This window comes from Diorhabda sublineata, chromosome 1 (genome assembly GCF_026230105.1).
Source record: "Diorhabda sublineata isolate icDioSubl1.1 chromosome 1, icDioSubl1.1, whole genome shotgun sequence".
NCBI lineage: Eukaryota > Metazoa > Arthropoda > Insecta > Coleoptera > Chrysomelidae > Diorhabda > Diorhabda sublineata.
In genome coordinates, this window is record NC_079474.1 from 31,803,761 (window position 1) to 31,826,413 (window position 22,653).

General features: G+C 32.5%; 2 protein-coding genes across 2 annotated transcripts; one reads left to right on the forward strand and one right to left on the reverse strand.

Annotated features, from left to right (window-relative positions):
- Positions 1 to 7,562: 7,562 nt before the first annotated feature.
- On the reverse strand, positions 7,563 to 11,101 carry LOC130442773 (peptidoglycan-recognition protein SC2-like). The gene is made up of 4 exons (XM_056777128.1): positions 10,961 to 11,101; positions 8,685 to 8,899; positions 7,825 to 7,936; positions 7,563 to 7,766 (listed from the first exon to the last, which is right to left on the reverse strand). Exons 1-4 carry the CDS (start codon positions 11,010 to 11,012, stop codon positions 7,579 to 7,581), a joined length of 567 nt encoding a protein of 188 aa, XP_056633106.1. The 5' UTR covers positions 11,013 to 11,101; the 3' UTR covers positions 7,563 to 7,578.
- A 4,493-nt stretch (positions 11,102 to 15,594) lies between these two features.
- On the forward strand, positions 15,595 to 22,088 carry LOC130444829 (uncharacterized). Its single transcript, XM_056780100.1, has 3 exons — positions 15,595 to 15,782; positions 18,613 to 18,958; positions 21,808 to 22,088. The coding sequence occupies exons 1-3, from the start codon at positions 15,650 to 15,652 to the stop codon at positions 22,025 to 22,027; spliced, it is 699 nt and encodes a 232-aa protein (XP_056636078.1). The 5' UTR covers positions 15,595 to 15,649; the 3' UTR covers positions 22,028 to 22,088.
- The last annotated feature ends 565 nt before the right edge of the window (positions 22,089 to 22,653 follow it).

The window sequence follows — 22,653 nt, forward strand, 5'->3', positions numbered from 1 at the left end:
AAAAACCCAAAGTGGACGAATGTACCTAGTATAACGTTTTGCAAAATTATTTGATTGATATTTATTGGTACATTACTCATAATGATGAATTATTTATGAAATTAATAAAAACTAAGACTAATATCAGTCTTCTTTGGATTCTAATGATGACGTGGTACTTTCTACGGAACTTTTTCGAAAACGTGATGCTAAATTACTGGCTAATCGGCTAAAAGCAAATCTGAAAAAATGAATTTTATATTACAATCATAGTACATTATGATAAATTGATAAATGAGAAATTATCCGAATTGTAACATTTTCAAAGAGACGTTAAAGAATGTGCATACAGAAAAATTTTGTTATTGTTAGATCTGAGTATACAGCAGGACAAAATTTCAAATTCATTCTCCCAAATCATCTTTCACCAAACTGATAATTCTTTGTGTAGAATGAGCAGAGCAGTTATCTTGTTGACTGAAATGAGTTTTCCGAATATGTAAATGAAATTTGTCGAAAAATATTTGCTAGATTATGCTGATTTAACGTTTCTTCAATCAACAGAGCTCCACGATTCCTAATTTTCATAACACATCACACCAAACAGTCACTTTCAAATACTACCTTCTTCGTAATGGAGTTGAAATCGCTCCGATAGTTTTGGAAAGGTAGGATGTCATTTTTGCCGCTTAGTTCGTGTCGCTAGATCGTCTTGTTACTGCACTAATAGTGCACTTAGTCGCGAGGATGAGTTCAACCGGTGGGGGTGGGTGTTTGGATATTTTTAATTAAGCCACGTTCAAGCAACAAGTTAGCAACATAATAGAACAAATTATGAGCTCGGTCTGGAATTCTAAAATTACCACCGCCGCTCAATGTACGTAATCAATAACCATATGTATCGTTTCTTCGTCGGGTTCATAACACTGAACCACAAACTTTCTCTAATATAAACAACAAGTCCTCCAAGACTTCTAGACTCTGTTTGCTACTGCAGGAAACTGTATGGCCCACCAGGCTGAAGTAAACAAATACTGAATGACCAAGACCACAAAAAGGTTAAATACTTTAAGAGTTCAATTAGATCTTATATTATGAATTTTCACATAACCACAATATTTTTTAATACTTTTTGTTTATAAAAAAATATACTTACGGAATATGTTGCTGGACACTAGCAGGTTTTCTAACTCTTCTGCATCTACCGCGCTTATCTCTATTGAAACCGATAGCACATCTCCTCAATTGTAATATGTCACCGGTAGGTGATGTTTCATTTTGTTCTAAATCTCCTCCGAGTATTGAACTCGTACGTATTGGACTTTCGAGTATTTGTACTTTAATTTTTCCTGGTGAATTTGCATCTTCCAATTTCGAATTCTTTTTAGTTGTAGAAGAATTAGTAGCATCGGAAATATTTCCAAGTACTGATTGTACTGTATTTTCAGAGTGAGGTTTTTCTTCTGTTATCAATGTTTGAGGTTTTTCTGTTATTTTTTCGGAATCTACAGGAGGTTCTGTATAAATAGGCTTCTCTTCTGTAATATTTGTTCCAATTGGTTTCTCAGTCGACGTGAAATTTTCTATTGAAATATTACTCACTTCCGGCTTCGTAATTTCTAGATTTGATAAAGTTGAATTTACGTTTTCAAAAGGATATGGTGATACGGAAGTCGATGGCTTTGTTGACGAAAACGTTGAGGAAGATATAGAAGGCTCAGTTGGTTTTTGAGTTGCCGGTTTAATTGTGAAATCTGAATAGTCGTAAGTGTAATCATAATCCTGAAAATTTAGTTAAATTGCAATATTATTGAATTAATTTAGTGTACCTAAACAAATTTTAATTTGGTTTTCCACAATTGTAAAGATTGACTCATGCGAAGATTGCCTTTTAAGCTTTAACAATCGAATAATAGGTGGCGTTAATAAATTGTGGCACCTCTATGAATATTTACATTTGTTATAGCGAAGCCACTGGCAAGTTAGAAATTAATTAAGTTGTTGATAGTTAACGTAGTTTGTGTAAAAATGGAAATCATCCGTAAAGGCTTACATTTGATGCATAGTATCGGTTTGTGCAAGTAATGGTAATGAATCACCATCAGAGAAGACTGTTTACAATTGCCCGTCAGTGTTGAAATTCAAGATGGTCAGCTAAAATTGGTTGTCATTTCGAGAAACATTGATGCTATGAAGACCATGATTAAAGAAGATCGCCATGTGACTTACAAGTGTGTAGAGGAGTCTCTTAGAATACCGCAGTCTGCTATACAATTGAATTTGTATGGACATGTAGGTGTAAGAAAATGGATTTCCTGCATAAAGCACCTCAAACAACTGAGTATTTGAAGGAGAATTGTCAAACAAAAAAAATGCGCGCTCAGCGTTTTCCAACACCAAAAAAAGACTTGAAGACTTCCAAAACCATGTTTCTATCATATCATCTTCATAATAGAAATGTTTCCTGAATTGGTTTAAGCGTATGCCAAAATGGCCTAAAAGGCGAATAATTCGAAAAGCAATAAAACACTTCGTTTCAAAGTTGTTCGTCTCTGTTTTACTTTTTGTAAAAAAAGGAAAAAAAACAAACCTCTTATTCTTAAGCTATTTTATATGCCAAAAAGACGCGATCCAATACCAAAAAGTATTAAATAGTTGTTGAATTTTTGAATAACGACGAAAAGAGAAAAATTCAGTATTAGATCATTAAAAAGTGATTGGGTTTTTATAAAAACTGTTTAATCTTTTATAAAATTAAACTGCTTCAATTTTAAACTGTTCAAATTTATTCTAAACGACAGAGGTTCGATGCAAAATGAAAAGTTGTCAACGCGTGTAATTCAACTTAAAGGTAGGAGCATGACAGACATTTGGATCTTACCTATAACAGTAGATAATAGACGAGATCAATACTGTCTTCGTAAATTGAAACGACATTATTGGCCCCAATACAATTGATCAGGAGGTTTGAATGTAATCGGTAAAACAGTTTGGGTCGAAGTTAACTAAATAATTAAAGCAAATTATGGAATAAATTATATATTATATGAGTCACTCTATACATTTGTGGTACCCTACGGTTACTAATTGGATTATTTACAATGTTGTAATTATTTTAATTTTAGCCTATTTCTATGTACAAGAGAGCAATAAAACTTACTTACTAATCTGTAATTTAGTACGATCATTTTAAATCTTATCATAGAATAATCTAAATATTTTCTAAAATATTCAAAATGTACCTGAACTAATATGTACAAGTTTTCGGACTTTTATTGGTCCGTAAGCTGTACAGGTTTGGACTGGTCAAAAGTCCTATATATTGAAGATTACTTAGCCGTATCATAAGATCCATAAGTATCTATTTGCCAATAATAGCTAGGAATTTTCTTTTATTTTAATTTCAAGAATTTCTTCCCGACAAATTTCCCCGAAAATACGATTGTAGGTTTTTCCAAATAGTAAGGAGATCCATGATCCTATGCAACACCATCTGCTAGGTGAAGATTGCCGGGATAACATCACGCCCATCAATGTCGAAAGAATTCTAAAGCAAGATGATGTTCTTTTTTGTATGCTGTTCAACCCGACCTTGGAAAGAATATTCAAGAGGTGCAGACCAACCCCGGAGGTACCCTACTCAACCAATTAAGACAGGAAGCAGGTGGTCTACGCAGACGAGATTGGCCTGCTAAGCAAGAGGAATAAAGCTTAAAGAGGACTCCCAGACAATGGTAAACGAAGCTAAAACGAAGTACATACTCATTTTGCACAGCCGATAAATTGACTTTGAGGACGTCTGCATGCGAACTAGGTGATCATGAGCCACGTCTACATGTCGAGTAGGTCTTAAAAATACTGCTCTAGGTGGTGACCTTTCTTCTATAGTCTAAGCTGTTCAAGTTTCTGTTCAACTATTGATCTGAACAAAATGATGTCAAGTCATTGTGCCATAAACTTTTTATTTTTTAAAACGTATTAAAAAGATACCTGGATAAGCTTAGATTTCGAACATAGCTTGTGTTTACATTTGACGTTTACCGCTTAAGGAAACTTATGTGTTACAAGTGAAACTTTTCCTTAAAATTAAAAGAACATTTAGGCTGAGTGGCAATCATGAAAAGAGCCACTTCATTAAATCGGGTAAAATGTAGAAATGGGATAATATACATTGTAATTATGAACCTCGTTTCCAACACATAAAAAAACGCATCCTTAGAAAAAATAAAGTGTACAACACGTGAGAATGAAATATTTATCCCTGATATAATTCGCGTCAGAAAAAATAAGTAATTTTTCTTATACTATTTTATTTAGTAATACCACTTTTTGTTTCAACTGTTTCACAACATTATTTTCATATATTGTGAACTTGCAAAAAAACAAATTTCAATTATTTCTATGGATTTTATAACTCTCACAACTAACAGCATATTTTTTTGAAAAAATCACATTAATTAAACTTTGATAACTATTTATAATGATAACATAAAGTTAAAATTCATATAAAGTTAAATTATTTTGTACCGCGAAGTTTATTGATGCCAAATCGTTCTAATAAACTTACCCCTAGACTTACATCATCTCCTAGAACGGCAATAATTTGGAAATCCTTCAAATGTAATTGAATATTGTAATCTCCAGTTTGTTGTTGATCGTAAATTGTATGCGGCGAGTCTCCTTTTTTCGATTTCTTCGGAGCGCACTCACAACATATAATTAACGCTGAGATGAATATTATAAAGTAGTACTTCGCCATTTTTGGACGAATCAATGCGACCTGCTGACTTGTGCCTTCTTCTTCTTGTCGCTTTCTTCTTCGAAGTATTGATATCAACTGAGGAAATTTTTCGCGAGGACAAGTTCACACTTAATGGGTTCAAGAGTAGCGGTTCATTCAAGATTCATAGTTCGGGTGATCGAATGAATTTTATGTAAATATTTTATAACTAATAAGTGGTGATATGTTTCAATGTCTCTTTAGAAATACGCTTATGTTATACGTAAAAGTATTGCACAATTATTATTGCTGTCAACTTTCGAAAAGGAATAGTTTTATTGTTTCGTACTGGTTAAAAAAATGCTTTTTGCTTTCTTTGGAACTTGTTCCTTGGACTTCTATCCGACTCTTCATTCGAGTTTTCATAATAGCCAGCTTTTGATCAGTATTAAACAATTACTTAAATGTCTATTTTGTTACCAAAACAATTTTTTTATTGTATTTTTAGCAAACAACGTAATTATATAAAAATTTTCTAATCATACAATCTTATTCTAATTGGGATATTCGCTTCATTTTGATTTGTTCTTTGGAATACTTTTGCGACAATTTATACAATTTTTTCAGACATTTAGAAAAGCTACAGATTGATTGCTATTTAAAAATACTCTAGAGGGTGTCTCAAACATAATGTCTGATCCCAATTTGTTTATTATATCATACAAAAAGAAAGCCTTCATATTCAAAGTATAGCCTATCGTATTCTATGGTTTTAAAGCAGGTTTCAGCAAGTTCTTTGAGACCTTGGTAAAACCATTCTTTGGGCAAAAAATGTTGTACTGCATTTTCAACATCTCCTTTTGTTTCAATTTTTTTCCACGCAATGATTTCGCAATGGACCAGAATAAATAGGAATCTGACGGTACGAAGTCCGGACTAAATGCAGGATATGGTAGGAGTTCCATACCAGCTCTTGGATGTTATTCCCCATGTTAGATAACAAGATTTCGGTTTACTAAGCCTGGATATTTCTCCAATAAAACTTCATACATGAACATAAGCTGTCCAAGCGAGTCCGATAGTCGGAGAGTGCTGGTACTAGGTTGGTTTTCTACTGTTTTTCTTGTAACCTCAATATCCCACGCAATCGAACTACCTGAGCACGAAAAATCTTCAAGAATCAAATGCTGCCACATTGTTTGAATAGATACCAAAATAGCAGACAAAAACGGATCCGAAAAGAGTAACAGGAAAAGTGCGATAGAGAAATCATCCATGATCACACTATCCACCAGAAACTTCTAGTTTTTAAATACAGAGAAAGCAAAAATTCTAGAATAAAATAAATGTAAGAATTATCATTATGGTGTCTTGAAATAAGGTTGGAGGAAGCGATCTTGGAAAAATTACTTTGGAAGTAAAGGTAAAGATAATATTTGGCAGATCGATGAAGCAATTCATAAAGTTTTTGAGAGCATTTCAAAATATAACTGTTATATATTTGGTGGAAGCTTCAGTTATATATTTGTAGTTTACTGTAGTCTAAAAATATAAAGCGTCACATATGGATTTGATTTCCGATTAGTTGTCGTTCAAAAACAAACTTGTAGTAATTAATTGTTCTAAAAAACCTTACAAATTTGATGATTATTTTGAATTGAATGTTTCAACACATTCCCCAAATATAACAAACTTTTAACATCTTTTTCTGGACGAAATAATCCTCGTTTATTATTATTTTAACACGAATTCATTCGAAAAATGGAGACATTCTTTTCTGTCGATTATTACTCATCAAGTATAAAGTATGCACAACTGGAAACGATGGTTTGAATTTATATTTCTGAAATAAAAATTCGAAACATTTCATTACTATTGAGTTCGCATTCTTAAGAATCTAAAAGATAATAAATGCAAGATGGCTCTCTGCTTCAAAATCAGAAATAGGGTAAATTGGTTCTTCGAACTTAGCGGTAATCGTACAGAATCGGACTTAATATTATACAAATTTATCGAAAATAAAAGCTTGCTCAAATAACTGACTAGAATATATTGACTTTATTATATATATTTTCTCTTTATCTGTCATCTTTAGTGTTTAGTATGGATGTTCTTGGATGTACTTCTAGACCCATTATTGTTATACAGAGTGTTCCAGAACTTGATGCTAAAAATGAGTTGATGACGTAAAAATAATTCTGTAATTTCTCTTATGAGCCTTCGTTTCTGAGTTATACGCTATTAAAGCTGCGAAGTTGGAGCTTATATTTAAGTATATTTTCTAAATTATACATTCGACTATTACGAATTTTTAATGGATGATTACGTATGTCCATGTAGTGTAATTGACGTAATAAAAAATTTTGCACTACTATTTGAAGGCCAGGGGGCGACTTATGTTCAATGGTTAACAATCTGCAACTTTTACAGAGACAACCTGTACAATCTAAGCATTGTGACGATTTTTTAACAAAAAGGTTTGTTTAACTCGATCAAATTTATGGTTTAGGAGACATGGACTTGAACGTTCTATACGTTCGAATGTATAATTTAGAAAATATGCTTAAATATAAGCTCTGATTTCGCAACTTTAAATACCTATAACTCAGAAAGGAGAGTTCGTATGAAAAAATTTTTCTTATACAACAACCACTCACTCCCGAATTTTTTGCCTTGAATAATTTTTGTAGGAAATTTCTGTAGCATTACTTAATTGTGTTAAATTCGTTTCTTTTCTTCGTTATTATTCCTCAACCGATATTTTTGAACTATACTGCCTGTTTGATGTTGTAAACTCTATTTTATTATTGACGACTCTATAGGTTTTCCAGGTAATTACAGTAGTTGCAATAAAACAAAAAGATTTATTTAAAACCACTTTATTGAGGATGAGGATCAAAATGAGGCCAAGTTTTTATAACATTATATAAGTTTTTTCCAGGACACAATGTACTGCTTCGCTGACCATGTCCAATAAGTCGGTAATTCTCAGTAATTTTATTAGTTGTTCGGGCACAATATAATAAGTCCTCTAAAGCTTTCAGCTGATTACTGTGCGGATTATCAACTAAAACAAAAAATTTAAATAAGAATCACATCTAACTGTTAATAACAAAATTGATTACTTTCAAAATTTCCTAAAAGGCAAATTCCCAAGCTTCTTTTGTTGTATGGAACACTATGAGCACCACGAATACCCCATCCTCTACCTTCATAGATATTGCCATCTCCACCAATCTAAAAATTTATTTGTGGAATATAAAAAACAAAATAACAGTATTCTCTCTCAAAGATCTAATCTTTACATTTATCAAAAGTTAACAAATTTTGGTTAATATGAGAATACTGAATACACTGTTTACACTACCACTACACCAACACTCACAATTACACCAAACAGTTTACCTTCAGTCTCTGAAGACGTTAACTTGGTTATCGAAACGTGCGTCAGACAGTGTACTTGTGACTTGTAGTGTAAACAGTGTTTCTACTATAAATATCACCAACGGTTCCAGAAATTTCAACTTAATAAGAAAAGAGAATAAGTCATAATGTTACACTGTGCACATAAGACATACATCTCAGTATTTGGAAACTAGATATTTAGTTGAATAACTAAGAACGCTCACATGTAATCTTTTCGAAATAACATTTACAACACTTGTTCTCATTTATTCGATAAACTGTTCATTCTTGACGTTCTTAGAAATCTGGTTTACAAAAATGTATATACAAGGAAGAACCCCCAAAAAAACCGGAACAATATGAAAAAAATTTTTCAAAATTTTTACAAAACAATATTATGCCTTTCAAAATACTACTACAAAACATTTTTTGTACTGATCCGTAATCGCCGACAATTCCTTCATCTTTTTTTTCTGGACCACTTCAATATAAATTGATAAATTGATTTAATATGTTTTTTTAAAAATAATAATATTAAATCAATCAACAATGATGTAATTTAAAATTCACATAATCTTACCAAAAAATTATAACCAATATCACTCCATTTTTTATCATTTATATGACTATTTTGTATGCTTTTTACTAATGGAATACAATCTTGTTTTGAATTACAAGATTTTGTTGCTGAATGATGAACAACTATATACGATGGAGGGTTTTCTCTTAAAAATGTAACATCTCCCGGAGGACTTGCGTTCCATCCACTTCGTGAAATAATATCCGGACATTTCGCTAAAACGAAAAGTCGATTTAATTTTTTATAAATTTTAGACACCATGAATTAAGCGCAGCAAGTACATAAACGCTGCAGTACTGCAAAGCTCATAAACAATGAAGAACTAGAAAAAATGATGAATACATCATTTATATCATAATAATTTAAATTAATACAACATTATCAATTACTTCTCCAAAAGAATGCCTCGCAGTTGTATTATTAAACAACGCAGTAAGCTCGACCAGTTGAAAAATTCACCTTCAGATTCATAATATTGCAGTATTATTATTCATTTGGGGTACACGAACGTGCTCTACGCTCTCTTTCGATAATCTACGATATAATCCTAGTGGTTTAAGACAGTGTGAAGTGATTTAGGAGGAAAAGTTCGCTGCATCCAGTCCAGCAGAACGCGTAAGACACGGTGGGTTAGGTCTCGAGGAAATAACTTTTTTCGCGACTTAGCAAACTATCTAATGATTTAGGACGATTTGCACTGAATAACAATATACTGTAATAGAGTGATTGTAGTATAAAGTTCTTTTCAACTTAATGAAAACAAAGATATTCTGTAAATACGAGGGGCGTTTTCTCTTCAACCTCCGATAGGCTATAAATAAAAAACAAGTTCATATTAAACAATAATTTTATCACCAAAAGATTGGTAAACTTACGGTTACTATTCGACATAATCACCAAAGAAATTTCAATACTTTTTTCAAAGAAAGTTGACGCCAATATAGCCTAACCATTCAGTAACAATATAATACAAAACAGACCTTGAAATTCTGGAAATTCCGTAGACAAAGCAGTAATGGTGAAGCTGCGGTTTTCTTTGAACATTTTGTGAAGTCGTTGAACCATGCCATCAAAAACGACAGATTTGCGTCCTTGGCCCCCTTCATCACTCACATCTTTCAAACTTACGACACCATTCACGCACAACACCATCACTCATGAAGTTTTCCCCATACACACGAGTCATTCTTCGATGGGTTTCTGCAGGACTATGGCCTCCAGCCTGTAGAAAACGAATCACAGTTCGCAATTCACACTTGACGGGAGCATTAATAATGGCAGACATGTTTACGTGGTTGTAGCACAAGGCCGACTGACACTTGAATGTCAACAATGGCGGACTGTGTAGTGCGAGAGCTTCGCAGTCACCTACAGCGATGGCCGTTTTCTTCTGCTCGCGTAGCGTCTGCACGGAGCGATCGGAGGTTGAAAAAAAAACCGCGCTCGTATTTATAAAAAGAAAAGAAACAGTTAAAAACGAAAGGTAGACCAAAACTGGTGTAAGTAGGTACTCAAAAAATCTACACAATATATTTGTAGATACAACCAATATGTTGTATTTTTTGTTTACTTTTTGGTGGCGATTAAGTTTGGACGAAAATAAGGATCAACGATCTAGAGCCCTTAAAAATATACGTAAGCTCAAAAGTCATCTTCATAATTGCATAGAATATGAGTTATTCTGATTAACTAATATTAATTATTGAATAAATATACAGAGAAGTAATGAAAATATGTCGAAGGATAGGTATATATGGTTAAAAATTATTGATTTTATCAAATTTTGTGAACTTTTTGAGCTGACTCTCCGCGGACATGGCAAAAACGGTATTTCCCATAATAATTATACCTTTTTTAAACTTTTTCCGGCAATTAAATGAGTGAGTCTTGAAATATACATCAATTTATCACTCTCAATATCGTTAAGTTACTGAAGGTGTTAGATCTATTGTTCAAGTTGTTCATGATCTTTTTGAAAATCATATTTCTCGTGTTTTGTCAACCAGCAATCCATAATTTCGGAAACGGAAACTAATAAAATGGAAATCTGACAAAGACGGCCAAACTTTTACAAGTTTTTTTGGAAACATTGCAGAATACTAAAAAATATTTTACTACAAGCCGCCACTGCAATGTATAATGAAGTAACTGTTAGTAAAAACCCAAGTTGTGAAATTTGAATATGTAAACAGGTAAAAGAACCAAATATAAAGATATACCTGTTTTTAAATAACAAAAAAATAAATATTATATATTAAAAATTCTATAACACTCACCGCTCACTTGATACAGCAAAAATATAAACAAAATTGGACGGAAATACATCATTTTGCAGTGTCAGAAAAGATTGTGAACAGATGAATTTCAAAAGTTTACTTTAATAGTATTTTGTAATGTAATTCCCCTTTCAATAAACATTGCTGGGTTCTTACAAACTACGCCATAAAAATATTAACTTTGATAATTTTGATGTTTATTTACGTTTAACCAATCTATAATTAAGATAAATAAACTGCAATGCTATATTAATTTTTTGTAGTGTGGAAAACAAATATTTTTATCGTTTGAAGATAATTGCACTCTTCTACTTCCACAAACCCACTAATATATTCACACACTACACTATTATAATTTATATCTTAAATACACTATTCACTAATTTATATTCGTGAAAGATCTGCTAAATAAAACAAGCAAGACGGTTGCTTATATTTGAGCCCATCATTTTCATTCCTATGATAATACTTTGTATTGACAAATGAAGATTAAACAATATTCCATAGAGATAATATCAACAATAGAGTGAGGGGCAAGTAAGTGAAATAATATTATTCGAAGAGAGATTACCACTCTCTATGTCTCTATGTACGCTATTAAAATTTAAAACTTGTTATTCTTCTCTTTTGCCGTTAGCACCTCGAAACTTCAACGTCATGGATATCCAATTAGAGTAGCGTAGAAAGTAGAGACAGAATGTGGTATTATTTCTGTCTCTATAAGCACTTCAGGCCCACTTAAAAATGCTCCCATAGATCGCTGTCTCTTTAATATTAACACTATGGAATATTTTCTTCAAGAAAAAAAAGTGAGAATTAGAAAAAGGAGATTTAGTTTTAGTTAAAAAAAAACAATTTCCGGAGAAAATTCTATCAAGAGAAGAGGCTAGTAGGGTCAAATCTCCCTTGAGTCGAAACTAGGATAAAATAATGTATTGTACAGGCAATCAGATACGAGGTTTGGCTATTAAATAACAAGACTTGTTACGAAAAAGGGTTTTATTAGAAAAATTATTCTACATTCGAATGCTTCCCTTCAATATACTCCCCTCCTCATACCACACACCAAGTTTTTTCCAATGATCGAAGCAGTGCTGGAAGTCTTCTTTGGTAAGTGCCTTTAAGAGCTCTGCCGTTTTTTTACTTCACCACTTCCATCGATTCAAATCGAGTCCATTCCAAAGCAGATTTTATCTTCGGAAACAAAAAAAGTCGCACGGTGCCAAATCTGATGAGTTGTTTCTCCATAACTCGGGCCGTTTTCACGAGCTCGTCCTTGCATTGTTGCCAAAACTCCAATTGCCAAGTCTCGTTCACAGTCGAATCCTCTAGAACCCATTCAGTCATCACGATACCGTTAATGTTGAAAAAAATGATCAACATTGCCTTGAATTTTGATTTGCTCCTTCGGCCATCACTAAATCGCTTACACCACTCAAAAATACGCTCACGAGATAGAGAATTGTCCCCATAGGAATCTTACAACAATTTATAGCATCAGAGTTTTTTTCAATTTAACAAGAAATTTGAGATTGATACTTTGCTCCTGTTTTTCGTCACAAATGGTTTTCGACACGAGAAAAAAACACGTTCATTTCAAACCCCTACTGCACAAATACTATAATAGTGACAAAAACGTGTTTTGGGACGTGAGTAGACAAGATATCTAGATACCTAACGCACTAATCGTTTTTTACCCTACCCGTATAGGGCGCCCTCTAGGCGCGCAGTCTCGTTATTTAATATCCAGACCTCGTACATAAGAACTTCTGTGGATATAGCATTGCAGTGTACGAATCCGAATCTATATTTTCAACACTAACTGGTATCATAAGGCCTCAAAGGCTATCAATGTTATGTTAATTATTGTGAATTGCAGAATATATATAACAATTAATTTTTTCGTTACTCTCAGTCAAACATAGATTTCTATATCCAAATCTGGAACCACAACCATTTTGTTCGCTTGTTCTTCATCATTGAGGATTCAATATTTATTAGATCTATGCTCATACTCTCTCCCAGAAAAATTATTTGATTACGAATAGCTATTGAATGTACATAACTAGTCTAGAGGTTACTGATATACATATTGATTAAATAAGGAATCCGTGCTTCGAGAGGAGATCAATTATGATAAATCTTTAAATTCCGCCCAGCCGTTTTCTCTATAACCAATGCTGCCATATTTCAAATTCAACTCTAGCTACAACCCCGTAAAGACAAAACAAATCGAAATTTAATATTAATTATAAGGATGAACGATTTCGAATATTTCAAATAAAAAAAAAGTAGGTAGTTAATCTAGGAAGTAATCTGATTCCGTGGTCTAAATTGACGTATTCCACGCCACCAATCACCCTTTATATGGGTCAATAATTTTGAAAAATGACTTAAAAATCGAGGTTAGGTCAACGTTATAAAATTTTATAACTCTAATGGCACTATTCAATAATTTTTATTGACCATCTTACCGATTATTTATTGATGGCATCAAAAACAGAAAGGCCAACGAACGGATCTAATTTTTTCTAAGTATGTACAGACACGCAAAAATATAAATGCGATTCAGCTAATATTCACCAAAGAATACAAAACGGTTTTAATTAAGAACAAACACAATCGAAAAAAACCGTTGCCTGACCATCATCAAGGTTATTACGTTCTCATCAAACAGCATCATCTGCTAAATGGAGTTATTCCGGTCTCATCAACATTCACCATATAAAAAAAATCCTCTTTCAGCTGCCAATAGCCCCGTTATACCATCTTCGGATCACTGCAGTCTCATTTAAAACATAAGCGTAGAGATAGGAACTTCTATAATTAACAAACATATCACTATCACTATTTAAGTGTTTATAAATAAATGATAAGAGTTATAAAATACAGAAGAAATCTACAAGTTGCTATATAAGCATTAACATACTAGGATAGATAAAAAAGAAGAAAGAAAATGTTCATTAAAAAACAGTGTCTTCTTTACTTATAAACTTTCACCATGCTCGGAAATTTGTTTCCTACTGTACCAATAATGGAAAATCTTGACAGAGCCATATCATTAATTCCTTATATTGAAAAAACGCCTTGTTTTTTGCATTCTCATGATAATGGATGTCAAAACACATAATCTTAAAATCCTTTCTAATAACCTACCCAATATCCTCAAAAAAACGGACTTTATATTGATAGCTCTAAAAATGAAGAATACAAAACTGGGTTTCGTCTATACATGAAAAACAAAGACAAGTCAACTATATTCAAAGCATCAACAAGAATCTCTAATTATTTCAACATATGCACGGCTGTGGCCATCACAAGAAATATAGAACATAAAAATACTTTTTAGAAGATGATAAGCAAGGCAGAAGACAACTTCAGAATCTGCAATCAAGTCATAGATACAGCTGAGCATCTACTCTGCAAACGACCTGCCGATCTCAGCAAAAGACTTAGAAACCTCGAAGAGGTAGTTCTGTTACCTTGGAAAGTGACACAGAAAACCCCCTTTGGAAAGAGTCTACATATTTTGGAGGCAGAGCCATGCACAAAATATTTTTAGTATAGGTATATAAGTATAGGAGCAGATACTACAAGCCCAGGGTTTTGTGTCAAGTGATGCACAGCGTCCTCCTGTATGCGGCTCCAGTCTGTAAGGAAGCTATGAAGGTGGAGAAACACAGCAAAGGAAAGGATTGTTAAGGGTTGTCTCGGCCTATAGAATTGTATCGGCTGAGGCAGTCCAGGTGATCGCGTGATTTCCTCCCATCGACTTCATGGTTGTCGAGAGGTGTTCTTTATTTACAGCAGGAAGCAGACTTAGCGAGAAGATAATAGAAGAATGTCGAGGAGGAGGACGTTCAGGAAATAGCAGGAGAGATGGGATGCGTTGGATACGAAGGCACAGTGGACAAGGACACTCATTAGCGACATAGAAAAAGGGGACATGGATTGTTTGGTTCCTTCACATATAGGATAAGAAAACTCCCGAAAATCTATGCTCTACAAGTAGGGTAAGGGATGATCCGGGCCATGTCCTGTATGAATGTGTGAGATGGAATAGGCAGGGAAACGAACTAGAAGCGAGAATTGGAGAATTACCTCCTTTTACTCAAATTTTAGGGAATATTCTGGACAACGGAACTGTGTGAGAAAAAAAAGTATAGAAGCAGAGTCACTGAAAAGCCAAAAGACTCCCGATATATTTTACAACCTAACTCATACGATGTGAAAATTTTTTATTAAACTATTCACAATAAAAAATGTTTATATCTATTCTTTTCTAAAATGTTTTGATTCAGTAAATTTTTATAGTCGTAAGTGCACCACTGATTTATTATATCTATAGTTTTCTCAGTGTAACAATAATAACTTGCTTTTTTTAACTCATATACCTTCTATTATCTATCAGGTTGAATGTCCAGTTTCTTTTTTGTAACTATACAGTTCCAGCATCACTGTAGCGTAGCGTCATCTCTATCGAATATAATTTTCATAATTTGTAGGTTTTTGCGTTAGAATCCGGTATTTTATTATTTTTCCCTTAACAAATCCTATCTGCTCCGACCTAGTCTTTAATACGGTAAATCGAGTCTGGGCCAAAACAAGGCGGAATTTATCATAAACAGATACTCACAGTAGATCGTTACTTTTCGTTGAGTGTGTGTTGCATCGAAGAGTCCGATAATAATGGTCAAATCTACTGTTTCGTTAATAGTTATATGCATAACTGCGTACAGTACTTTTGCGTCACCAGTGCCAAACAAAAAAGACAAACGTACCGATTTTAATGCTAACGTATTGTATGATCAACGACAAGAAGGTAAAATTTTTTTCGCACATTTCGAGAAAAGATTAATCTTTTCAAAACTAAATATTATCAAACCGCATTTTTAGTTCCAAAAACTTCAGAACTACTTCAATACTTTATTATTATTTTCAGTTGAACTAAATTTCATGATACATTCAATAAATTCACGATAAAATATAAAAATAAATTGTCGTTAACTTATCTTCTCTCATCTTAATTGGAATGAGGAGTCGCGTCCGATTTTTTCTAAAGTATACAGAATACCTATTACGTAAAAAATGTGATTCGTACAAATTTTATTTAAAAAAAAAACAGTTTCGTATTTTAAGAAAATGAATAAAATGTTATTTGTTTATGGGACTCTTCGTTAAGGGTTGCACATATAGACACGATATTATTTACATTAAGCATCGTTACTGATTTTTTCTGATAAGACACAATTTAAATCATTTCTGTTTGTACAGTTTCTGTTGTTATTGACCGTACTGGAATTCAACTGACATCATCATTTTTTTGACGAGGGGTATAGGTTTGTAATAGATGCTCAATTTCTCGTATTAAGGCCGCTTGACATGATCCAAAAAAGTGGTCAGTTCATTGCCAGCATTAATTATAACTTCTGCTAATTTGCTTTTGGACTGTGATAGACAGAAAAGAGTATTAATCAAAATCCTAACCTCAAATTTCATTTAATATTTTGTGCCTAGCTTAACAATCATATATGTAATACATCTATATGGACAGTTTCTATAAGTGGAAGCTGTTCCGACTAAGGAAGACAGAATGTTAACGCTTTCTCTATCCTCCGGGGTTCCAGTTCGGTTCTGCGCATTCTCAAGCATGCGCAGTATAGATAAAGTGAGAGAGAAAATGAATATTGTCGGCACCGTAACGTAGGCACGTTTTTTCCCATACCAACTGTCCATATAGGAATATTACGTATATGTTAACAATGAAAATATAGTTTTACGAAAGTCAGCTAATCTGTTGAGCCAAAAGTAACTAGATTTCTCACTAGAATCGCAACATGCACGCAATCAAACGACATCAAACCGATAAAGCTGCAAGTGAGAGATCTTGCATAAAAAAATCAACTGAACATGCTTTTGATCAAGAAATATTGCGTCTTGCATTGCATTGCACGTTGTATTGCATCATGTCAAGCGGCCTTTAGAGAAATGTTATTTTATAGTTGCTTGGAATGATTTAAAAAGATCTGTAATTTTATTGGTGTTGAAGTTGATGAGGCGATGTTCGATAAAGATAGAAATACAGTTAATGACCAACTATTACTGTTTTTTGTTACCAAATACTGAATTTTACAAAAGGAGTGAATGGAATCACTCCTTTTGTAAAATTGTTATTTTGTTGTTTTGTAAATAGTTATTACTTCATGTTTCTGGTATTTTTTTATTAGCTATTGGAACATATGAAGCAAAAATGCAGTTGCTTTTATTTTTTCCATAGACAAACATACTACTGCGTAGAGGATATTGTTGCGATAAACTGATGTGCTATTCCGGCTTCATTTTTACATAGAATATTATTGAAAGTTTGTCATTAATATTTAGCTAGACGTACTGAAGTGAAATAATTATCTACAGTAACGTTCCTTCCCGGTTAGTTTATTATTTTAATTAATCAAAAACTAGTCACAAAGTTCGGTAAATTAGAAGATCCGTCCGGCGTCTTTCCGGGATATGTCTCCATATTATGTGTATAAAATGTACGTGTATCAGCTAAGCTTTATATTTTTATATCGTATATTGCTTATAAGAAATATATTGCATAAAACTTCACTTCACTTTCTTCTGAAAGCTTCTAACATCTTGTCACATATTCTCCAATACTGTAATTAGCAGAGCATCTCTTTACAAATACAATAAAAGCTTCCTTATAGGAGCTAAGTTGTCATATTTGGTTCTCAAAAGTGTTTAAAATCTGCGTTGAGATATTACAGCAGTGATAGTCCATCAGTTCTTTATCGTTTGTATTGAGATGTTGACCTCTTCCAACTTCTACCATGTATAAAAGTCCGAAGACTGCATGAACAATCTCTTTTACGTTAGTAGTGTTTCCACATTTCTGATACTTTCTCATTATTGAAGTTTCCTATTTAACTGAATGTTTGATCAAGAAAAAAGAGCTTAAACATTTTATTTCGGTGTTTGTTCCCTTAGCAAAATTTTCTCACAACAGGTAATTGAATAATCAAATTGTAAGAAACAATTTTTCCTCTAGGAGCTTGAGACACTTTGTTTTATTTTTTTTTGCATAAAAAAATCTCTGGAACTGGAGTAATTTTTCTCATCGAATGATATGAGATCGGCGAAAGTTATAAGATACTTCAATATCACTATCTGCCATCCGTTATCTATCAGTTTGATAATTCCTGTATTTATAATTTAATTTATAAATCATTTTAGCAGTTATTTTCCAGTTTTTATCCATCCTTTAAAAACAATTAAAACGATGATACTATCAATGGTCCCGCCATTAGATTTAACAGTTCCCTGGTTAATTATTTTTTTTTATTTATTATTTAACTATTCTATCATCTAAGAAAAAATCTACGAAAACCTAAATAACTTCTTCCAATGTGTCTATATATTATAAAGATGAAGCTCAGATCTAATTTTAAGAACAGATATTTGAAATACATCTACTTTAAGCTGACTAAGTAGATCTTTTCTTTAAGTCTTCTCGTAGTCGTGTCAACTACTTCATCTCTAACTTCTATTAGTTATAGTTTTCAAAAAACTGTTTTGTAGTAGTGAAAAAAATACTTTCTGTCTAGAAAAGTTTGGATGTTATTCCTCGATGTCAATATTTTTAATTTCAGGAGAATGGAATGTCAGAGCCCATCTAGACAATTTTTTGATAATGGTGATCCCAACGCACACAATAGCAGAAGCTGCAAACCCCACTCTCTTAGATTTATTATTGTCAAAGTCTATACCTAAAGGTAGCCATTTGAAAAGAATCAAGCATGTTAAAAAACAGCAAGCTCCAGATACAGCATTAGAAACCCAACATTTCATAGAATCAAAGACAGCTCCTTATCACGTGGATTTAACTAAACCTAGTGCAGATGTTAAACCTACACCTACTGAAGAAGTAGTGGTAGCTAATTCACCTAGTATCAAAGTACTAAAGGCAGATGCAACTATAATTCCTAGTCACACAAGGTAAACATTGAAGTAAGATGAAGTGAAACTCCTATAAGCAATAGTCAATGAAATGATAATTGAATCCTTTGAGTTACTTATTTATATTTAATTATTTTTTTTTAATATTTATTTATAGATTCTTTTTATTGGTGTATAATTTATAATCACAATGTGATAATAAATAGTTCTAACGCGTTAACACTTTTTTAAATAAATCCTAGTGCATCCTTTCTAAATAAAATAATTAAAACACAGTTTGAGTACCACTACAATTTTCAAAGTAAAAGTCTCTTGTATAGAAATGAAATAATAAAGTATATTTGTTGATATATAAAAAAATATCTAGATGGTATTTTTCACCATATATTTATAATTTTAAAAATAAGATTTCGAAGGTCTCTGATCGATTCACAACAGCATCATATACAAAGAGTAGGGGTCAGTAGGTCAAAATAGTAAAAAACGAACAATGAATTTGACAATTTATCTAGGATAAAAAGGTATCATTCAGAACTTTAAAAACGAAGGCGAAATGTTAACAAGAGAATTACTTCAAATAATGTGTTTTATTTGAGTAATTTGATATCGGTGCAGAGGTTTTTTTGATCATTAGATCTAATTTAAGGAATTTGCGTGTGTTTCGTTGACAGCCACCCTGGAGTCTAGTATGAAGGGTAGAGAGAATGAGAAAAATATGTGTATATGAATAGTGTGCCTAGAAATGCGTTAAATAAGGGTGGCGTCACATTAGCTTCTGGGTAAATTTCTTTTAGGTTACATTTACTACAATATTTAATATTTTGTATCACACAAGCCTTTGATTTTTTGAATAATGAACTGTTTGACTCAAAAAGGATATTAAATATTTTAACATGGTGTACTTCAATTCCCCTACAATTGCTAAATTCATACCATACTTTTTGCCTACACCAGCGTCATTCTGGAAGGTTTTTGAACTGTTATTCATCGTTCACAGCTGGACATTTTTCAACTTTTTTACCCATAAGATATACTCCTCTTTCTCTCTACTTTCCATAATGTAGTCATGAAATTTGAATCATTAAGAGGGGGTGAACAGAAGGGGTTGGACAATAAGCGGAAATTTTTAAAGTTGAAAAAAAATATGATGTATTAATCTACTAATACCTACCTACCGCTAATTCTTCTATTTTCAATTTTATATCAAACATTACTACTAAAGTTGCTTAAAACTTATTTTAATAACAGTATATACTTTTTTATTTATGTAAAATTATTGTTAAAATAACACTGAGAATGCACTATATATTCACGTTATATATATATTTCCAAAAATCTATAGATAAATAACTTTTCAATCGCATAACGATTTACGTTTTGTATGATTAAATATATTTCCAAAAACATGATGTTAAGGTACGTGATTACTCAAAAAATCACTCTTAATAAAAAAGGCTTTATTGCCTATTAATAAGAATCATCTATACAATAGAACATCTTACATAGAACTGTCTGCCTGTCAAGCCACGTGTCGTGCGCATGAGCTATTCCACACATACAAGAGGTCATCCGCACAATGATACACATGCGCACAAGTACTCTCAACACACGATATCTCTGATATCATTTTCTTTGCGTTCCAAATCTTTTATCAGAAGTTTGGAATTGTTTGTTAACTATGAAATAAGATCCTTTTATATGGGTTAGATCTTCAAGATCAATGATAATTTTTGTACATTGAATTTGACTTGCTGAACCATCAGTATTATAATTTATATTTCTTTACGTTTGTGTTTCGATACTGTCATTGACTTCTTGTATTTAACTGTTTAAAAAGATTTGTTATCAATTAATTTAAATTATGTCGGAGTGCATATCAACATTTTACAACAATAATTTTAAACTGCTTAACAAAATTGAACAATCATCTTTAATAAAAAAAATGTACACATAAAATTGACACGGAACAAAATGAGAAGGGTTCACTCTAAAAATTCAAATGATCATTACTTAGTACCATGCGACTTCCATCAAAACCTGAGAAATTTCTTATTGGTAAACAATGGGAAAGCATGTCAAGTTAAAATAAATGGTTACTACGTGGTTAGGTTAGATTAGGTTAGGTTAGGTTTTGTTTTACGTGGTTTAACGTATATTTAGTTCAGTTACAATAAATAATAAGGGATCAACTTCACTTCAGTCGCTTTGCACCAACGGCCAAAAAAGGTCTTTTGAAGCTTTGAATTTTGTAACTTTGATATGTAAAATATATGGAGATAAATTTCCTTCTAGGTTACTCAAATTGTTTATGGGATCAATGGAACTAAATAAACTTTGAAACAACTATAAAAAAATTTCAATGTTGTAATTTTACATCTTCTAATTGTACAATTACGTAAAAGGAATTGTAAAGATTATAGTAGTATCATAATTTGCGATATGAACGAAATGAGAGAAAAGAATCATCACTGCTGATGACGATCATGGGGCAAACACGATGAACCAGCACAAATCACATCGAAAGCTGAAAAACAACCAAAAAAGCTCATGCTGTCAGTTTGGTGGGACTACAAAGATGTTATTTTTTTTGAGCTGCTTCCAAAGAGCCAAACGAACAAATTTGATGTTTACTGTCAACAAACAATGAAACTGATTTAAGCAATCAAAGAAAAATAGCCAGAATTGTCTAATCGGAAAGATTGATAACGCGAGGCCTCACACATCTTTAGCAACTCGTGGGAAACTATTGGAGCTTGGCCGGGAAGTGATTACCAGTTATTCCGAATTTTGCAGAATCCTTTAAATGGTCAAACTTTCATAAATGACGAAATTACTTTGTCGCCAACCAACAGATTTTTTTAATGAAATATTTTTTTAATTTTTTGTAGGTCCGCCAGAATATCGAGGCATTTTGTTTTCACTATACCAACTGAGGAAGAATACATCGCAACTCGTAACGTAGAACCCAAATCAGTGCTTAGAAAACACAAAAAAACAATAAAAGAAAAGCCTAAAGCGGAATTGAAATTATTGGGAGCAGAAAATGAACAATGTGGACCTGATCTAGTTAGAGATTCTTATGGAATTTGTACTGTTTTAAAACACTAGATTAGAATATTGTAAATAATTTATTATTATATTTTTATTTCTGATTAAAATCTTAACAATGCTTTTGTTTTGAATTAGCAGACGTAAGTATTGAAAAAAAGGCAATTCTTCGATATAAGTTACAATCCTCCGATGACCTTGACCTTGGAATATGTCATTTTTTGGCCTTTTCTGTTAACATGTATTAATAGGGCGCGCAAAGGCTTCCTTCATATTTTTTCGTTTGAAAATTGGGTAATTTTTCGATATAGGTTACAACCCTCCGATGAATTTGACCTTGGAATAAACTAACCTAACCTATTTTCTATTCTTCAAATAAAGTCATTTTCGCTTCTCCAGCGTGGGTTAGATCTTGCATTGATAATTAGCACCTCCTCCCTTACCCTGACCAACCTTTGGTGATATTTCTACGATTCAGCCTGCACCCATAATTATTTCTATCAGTAGATAGATAGTAGATAGCACCCATAAATGGAACTGGAACATAAAAATTTGAAAAATTCTCAATCTGTAAATATGTCGCTATCGCATTGACTGACTGACAAAAACTCTCAAAATGGCGTCGACACGAAATATCAATATTTTGCCCGTTTCTTTGACCTTTTTCAATTTTTTAAAAATAAGCC

Excerpts from the sequence above, each read along its gene's own strand:
- LOC130444829 (XM_056780100.1), top strand. The coding sequence starts at position 15,650 with ATGGTCAAATCTACTGTTTCGTTAATAGTTATATGCATAACTGCGTAC. Across the intron at positions 15,783-18,612 it reads GTATGATCAACGACAAGAAG|GAGAATGGAATGTCAGAGCC; the intron begins GTAAAATTTTTT and ends TTTTAATTTCAG. Across the intron at positions 18,959-21,807 it reads ATAATTCCTAGTCACACAAG|GTCCGCCAGAATATCGAGGC; the intron begins GTAAACATTGAA and ends AATTTTTTGTAG.
- LOC130442773 (XM_056777128.1), bottom strand. The coding sequence starts at position 11,012 with ATGATGTATTTCCGTCCAATTTTGTTTATATTTTTGCTGTATCAAGTG. Across the intron at positions 8,900-10,960 it reads TTTGCTGTATCAAGTGAGCG|CGAAATGTCCGGATATTATT; the intron begins GTGAGTGTTATA and ends TTTTCGTTTTAG. Across the intron at positions 7,767-7,824 it reads CCTTTTAGGAAATTTTGAAA|TTGATAATCCGCACAGTAAT; the intron begins GTAATCAATTTT and ends TTTTTGTTTTAG.